At 37.5% G+C, this 6,477-nt stretch overlaps 1 protein-coding gene across 3 annotated transcripts; it reads right to left on the bottom strand.

Moving 5' to 3' along the window:
* Nucleotides 1,051-6,233, bottom strand: LOC109837344 (glycerophosphodiester phosphodiesterase GDPD2-like). 3 transcript variants are annotated; one of them, XM_020405540.1, is made up of 8 exons: nt 6,124-6,232; nt 5,850-6,013; nt 3,513-3,572; nt 3,174-3,254; nt 2,894-3,094; nt 2,691-2,786; nt 2,405-2,601; nt 1,051-1,424 (listed from the first exon to the last, which is right to left on the bottom strand). In XM_020405540.1, exons 1-8 carry the CDS (start codon nt 6,185-6,187, stop codon nt 1,172-1,174), a joined length of 1,116 nt encoding a protein of 371 aa, XP_020261129.1. In that variant the 5' UTR covers nt 6,188-6,232; the 3' UTR covers nt 1,051-1,171. The 3 variants fall into 3 exon arrangements, with proteins under 3 accessions (XP_020261129.1, XP_020261130.1, XP_020261131.1); XM_020405542.1 differs by having other exon boundaries at nt 1,283-1,458; nt 6,124-6,233; XM_020405541.1 differs by lacking the exon at nt 6,124-6,232 and having other exon boundaries at nt 3,513-3,623; nt 5,850-5,973.

Below are 6,477 nucleotides of genomic sequence, written 5' to 3'. Positions count from 1 at the left end.
AACTCCAAAATTGTAGAGAAAGAACAAATTTGATAGAAATTAGGAACCACCCAACTGAACCCTAGATCGGATTCCAAATAGATCTCCTATCCACACGAGGAAAGCGAAATCTCCAACGGCAACTCTTAATGCTATCTCCACCGAAGCCGAGAACTCCAAGAACTAAGCTTCACGCAAGAATCTTCCTCCACCAAAAAAACCCTAGATCTGAAATCTGGGCTCTGATACCACTTGTTGCGCGCAGCGGAAATTTCGGCAGCACTTCGGCAGCACAACAAGAGTTAGGTCGCAATAAGAATTCTTGTTTCTCAAAGGGAACAAGAATCTGAAGCCTATATCCTATCAAAGTAGGATATTAGCTCTTCCTCTCGTCAGCTCTAGGACTGCGCGTCGAGGGACCCTAAAAGCTATTACAAATCACACAAAAGCAGTACAACCAATTTTAACGTGGTTCGGCAAATTGCCTACGTCCACGGGGCAAGGAGGGGGAGATCTACTAATAGAGGGAGAGAATACAACTAGGGTTTACAATCACTCACAATTTAAACCCTCAAACAAACTCTCAAATCCCTCACACAAAACTCTCTCAAAAGGCTGTACTAAACCCTAAAAGAAACTCACAAAAAAAAAAAAATCTCCTCAACTGTCTGCAGCCGCACGCCTTACACTATAGCCGCCAAATTCACAAATCCTCCTTGCGTGTTATGCCCTAGGTAATGAATAGTATATATAGGCTCAAGTTGGAGTTCGGGTGGGCCTGGCATTGTTCACGCGGAAATCAAAAAAACAAAATCACGTTCTGCTCCCAAAACGCGTGGACCCACACACACCACGTGACCCACACACATCACGTTCACAGCATTAAATCTTTTCTTTTACATCAACTCCAAAATACTGATATTAAATCTTTTCCTCTGCTAAAAGCTCTGAAATTCTGGCATGAAAATGAATGTTTTGTATGGAAAAGGATATTCATGCCCTTGAATGGCATGCTGAAGACCAGTAACAGAAAGCAAGCCCACATAACAAGTACAACCAAAGAGCAACCGATGACACTTAATGATTTCTTTATTTAAGAAAAAGCTCCAGTTCTAGCTCTCTTCTTTGTATACAACATAACATAGGTATATAAGTACGGCATCAGTCTTGTAACCTCGTAATTAATTAAATTTCAGGGTTCAACTAGTTCAGGTATGAGCCTGAATAAGAATGAAAGCTCCCGTTCTGAGAACCTGGGCCTGTTATACTCCACAATGACCACCTTTTCCTCTTCCTCCTCATCTTGCATTGAGCTCTGGTTTACTCCGTTACTCAATACGGGCCTAATGAAAACCGAAACAGCCACTGTTATCTCCTCCACGAGGTCCACGATCACACCGTCGATCCCCATCAGGTGCTGCATGTACACTGCTTCAGGGACATTGCTAGAGTTCGTACACCAGAATGGTCAGCCATTTACTTTCACACCACAACATTGTTAGAAGGTTTATACAGAAATCTCGCATATGCAGAACCAAGAAGGAAAAGTTGGAAAAATTTACAACTGCGATAGTGATTTACCGAAGGGCATATACAGGTGCAGTTATACCTATTTGTTTCGTTATTGGCAAACGACATTTCTAAAATTAACCCCTTAATGTCCTTCAGAGTGGCTCTAGCCCTATAAGCCAATCTTATCGTCGGCATGATTAAGTTTTCGTTTGAGAAAAAGAATTACCCGTTATTCAGGTCCTTAATTTGCAGTATGTCCTGTTTGAACAGTCTAATTGGAAAAACATGCTAATTTTCTTATGACCGTTCTCTCCTGTTCTATGAAATTAGTAACAGCTACACCTTCTCTCTTTTTCTTAAATAAGAAAATGAAGATGTGTTATAAACTTAAAGTCATATACACAACAGATTAGAGCATTATATGGTCCAGTTTATGGCAAATATTTCATTAATTATATGATGGACAACACGAAACTAGCTAGCAACAAGTCTATAGTTCAATAACTCAAACCATGATTTCCTTCCATCACTCCCGAGTTATCTAGAGTAACCCAAAGAGTTTAAATCACATTGGTTCAAGTCAAAATTATATGAGTAGTTACTAATAATTAGCAAACTTACGAAGGATAATTCATGATATCAGGTGCTATTAATCCCAACGGGATATTTTGACAGCATATAGATTAATTGATAGATACAGTAAGACCATGCAAATAGTGATGCCTAAAATACAAATAGAAATGCTAGATGACCCTGTCATTATTAGACAAATTATGCAACAGAAACTATCGAAATTAAGAAACAAAGTTCCATAAGGTTTACCAGTAGGAACACTTAAACACAGGAGATGTAGACAACAGACAAGTACTATATATTATATTGAAAACTGAATGAGCAAAAGAATTTAGCTTACTTGAGTTTCCCATAGGTCAAAAGGGAAAGACTAGATTCTTTAACTCTTGACACCGCCGATGGATCCTTAAAGATCCCCTTCACTTCCGACACAACTCCTTGCAAGCCACTCACCAAGCACAGATTAATGGCTTCATCCACAGAGTTCCTTCTAACATCACTGAAGATTTCAGTCCCTCCGTTTGTCAGAAAAAACACCTGGTTTTTATAAAAATATATACTTTCAAAATAAACTATTGCAGTCTTATGCCTCGTAAAAAATCCCTAAAATATGGAAAACCACTTACTGGGTAAATGCTTTGCAGTTTTCTCATCAGTTGTGTTGCATCTGGTTGGAAACTCGAGAAGATGATAGGTCTCTCATTAGCATGCTCAAAGACTACCTAAATAGATTTTCGATAAGAGCGTAGTTACATTAAAATATTTGTGTCATGTAAACCTTCGCTTTGGTTTCGTAAGTAAGATGGGTATGTAACAAATAAAAAAATACCCGTAACACAGCATTTAAAGCTCGAGTGAGCTCTTCTTCTCCGTAGACAACATGGTCATCGAATTTGAGTTCAATGTTAAAACCTAAATGAGACTCAACACTTTGAAATGCTTCTTGGAGGGTGCAGAGAGAGTCATCAACTTCTACCATCCAAGTGAATACTCTTCCGTCCTTTGTTTTTCTAAGCATTGACTTCCCCACCTATATTCCAAAGTATATGTCAAAGTTCTATAGAATTCATTGCAAAGCCTAATATTGAGTGGAAGGTCAACAGATCTACCTTTCCCGAATCTCGTTGAGGCCCGTAAGAGAGAAATTCTTCTAAGTAGAGATCTGTAACTTGCTTCTCTAAAATAGTCCCCTACGTAGAAAAAACACCCAATGATCATGAAATAAATATTTATAGAAAGTTCTTAAAATGATAAAAATTGCTTTAAATGGTGAGAAAACCTTGTTCATTTCCCAAGAATACCAAATCCAAAATAAAACAGAGGCATCATTGGTCCGTCATCAAGATGCACTTCAATGGATGAAGTTTAGTTTGAACAATTTAAATCGTCCTCCTAGTAATAACAGAAATTAACAAAATTTTAAAAATGCAGGAAGGAGAGAAACTTACAGCTTCTTCAGTAAGAATATAATTGTCGTGGAAGATGATTGGGATTTCATCCTTCGTAACCTGCAAAATCATATTCATGGTTCTCTTCTAAGCTTCTTCAATCACCCAATTCTTTTTTAAAGGAAGGAGGAGAAAGAGGGGGAGAAAGACAAAAATATCAGTGCTCGGACATGAAATAAGCTAAAGCAGAACTGCAAAATTAAATTGTACTTTGCAATTTTTTCGACATCACCAGTCGACAAGTGAATACAATTATTTAAAAAGTGCTTACTTTTGTTAGGCTAAAGCGATCAAGTAACGTTAGCCAATATCAACCAATGAATCCTGACCACAAGCCCTTCATCACAAAGGGAATTGCAAACAAAAACTTAAACTGCCAACTAAAACTACACTTGTAACTTTCCAGACTACTGTGTGTGTATTTATATATATAGGGAAATATAATTCTAAGGAGCCACCTTAGGTTGAATCTAAGGATGAACCTCTTGATGCATGGATTGGGCTATTCCAATGGACGATCTGCTCTATTCATCATGATTTAAATCTTTTAAGAAATTTACAAAACAAAAATCAGCATGTTTCAAAACTTCTAACACATGTTTTTCATTGTCTCTTTAGGTGTATTGTCATAAAACCGTTAATTTTATAATCACTTGATGCATGATCAGGGGCGGATTTACGGGGTTGTCATAGTATGCATATGACAACCCCAAGACAATATGAATATGTAGCTGAGATGGTAAAAATCTTGAAATTTCTATTAGAGGTCGCGGGTTCGAGTGGTTTTGCATACCCTCAATTTTTTTTCATTCCTTTCATTAATTAGGCAATTCATGTTAAAAAACTAAAAGAGGCGGGAGCGGGGAGACCTTTCCCCTTCCTTTACTGATCACGAATCATGATCTCATCCCCTCACCCCTTCAATTTAGGTCATTCCCTTATCCTTTTTATTTTTCTTCTTCTAAAATTTAGAAATCCTAAATTTCCATAAACTTATCTAAATATTCACAAATTAAATCAAAGCAGTCCAAAGCTGAGCCAATTTCAGGTATGTTTAAACTTTTCCTCTATTAGTCTATTTGAAAGATTTAATTCTCAATTTCTCATGAATGTGAATAGTAATTAAAATAATGATTGATAAATGACAACCCTTATTTGAAATCCTGGATCCGCCCCTGTGCATGATTAGTTTTTCGTTTATACACCACCCAAAAGATATAGATCAAAATGAACGGAGTGGATTAAGTAAAGTGATTGCATATAATATAATTTTCTAGGTGCATCACTAGATTCAATCTAAGGTGGCTCTTTTTTCCCACATTTACTAGTTCAAACTCGCTAGTATCCTTGAATATTCATTCTCCCGATCAAAATTGAGATCATTGTCATTTGAAAAAAGTTAGTGATATTCATGTTATCTACTTTCATTTTCCTATGCTAATTAATAAATTACTATGACCTCCTTAATTGAATAGACGGTATACATGGTATTGATGGTAAAAGACAAAATTATATAAACTTTGCATCAACTAATTTCAAAGCATTGCTTGTTGTAAATTTATAACTTTCACATTAACTCGTGACTGATGCAATAAAGGTTATACGATGACAGGGATCACTCACTATGCATACAAGTCGTGATAATTGTTAATATCTAAACGCATTCAAGCATTCTTGAACAAAGCTTTTTTTTTCTGTGCATCCAACTGCACATGCATGTGCACACAGTAATCTTAATTATTTCTTTGTCATTTTTTTACTACTTTTTTTTCCATATCGTTGCATCGTTTCCTTCAGATGACCATGGCAAAAAAATTCAGAGTTTCAATTTGAAGTTGGAATCACCATAAAACTTGAAAATACTATTTATATCTACATATTATAGAAATTTTAGAACTACTTAAATTCTAGAGCAAGCCTCTTTCTTAAAGAGTACATGTAACTTGTGTAACTCGTTTCTTTTATTAAAGAAAAATTCCCAAGGATCTAAAATATGGACCAATTGGGAACCGGTGAGGTGTCTCCCAATATGGACCAATTGGGAACCGGTGAGGTGTCTCCCTCCTATTGCATAACCCCTTCTATTGCACAATAAGCTGGTCATCATTAATGATGGTCAGCTCATTATGCAATTGAAGCGGAACATCTCATTTGTGTCCCCGTTGGTCCCATATCGTTGAGGTGAAACCATATATAGAATTAATTCAATATAACACATTTTAAAGCTTTTGTCCTCACGCACCAAAATGCTATTCACAAAGTTTTCGAGGACTAAAATGCAAAAACAAAAACAAACGGCCAAAAGAGCAGAAAGCAATAACGGCGTGCAATAAATACCTGAACATCAAACTCGATGAAATCAATAGGAAAGCGGCCAGCCTGGTTAAACGACAGCAAAGAGTTCTCCTTGACGGCCATCAACCTCCGGTCCGTCGACGTCAGAGCGTTCATCCCCTTCCCCCTATGGCCCACCACCATGAACCCACCCGCCTCCTTCAACCCTGAATTTTATTATTTCCACCCAATTCAGATTCACCCACTTTCACTCCCAAGAACAAAAAAAAACTTCTACAAAATCTCAATATCATCAAATAAACAATCGGAACCTGACCTTTTGGGCGCAATGCAAGAGCTTGGGTGTCTACGTTTTGGTCGTTAACGGCACTGAGAGCCATTGATGAGATTTTTTTTTTTTTTTTTGGGGGGGATCGAGACGGTTTCGGGCTCGAGTTTTGGGGGTTTAAATGGGGGTTGTAGGGGGCAGGGAATATTCCATTAAGTATGCCGTTAGTTTTCCAACGGCGTTTGTCCTTGGGACAGCGGTTGACGTAGTGTTGTTGGTCATTTATGAACTTCTATCTGGCTGACACGTAGATTACGTGGCAGTCCCTGAGATAGCCGACGCAATGCCACGTATGATAAGCATCTTTTAGTTACAATAATCTTGATGTCAGTTGTTTTCTTA

The sequence above is a fragment of the Asparagus officinalis genome, chromosome 4 (genome assembly GCF_001876935.1).
Source record: "Asparagus officinalis chromosome 4, Aspof.V1, whole genome shotgun sequence".
NCBI classification, from domain to species: Eukaryota; Viridiplantae; Streptophyta; class Magnoliopsida; order Asparagales; family Asparagaceae; genus Asparagus; species Asparagus officinalis.
This window is presented reverse-complemented; position numbering and strand designations above follow the sequence as displayed.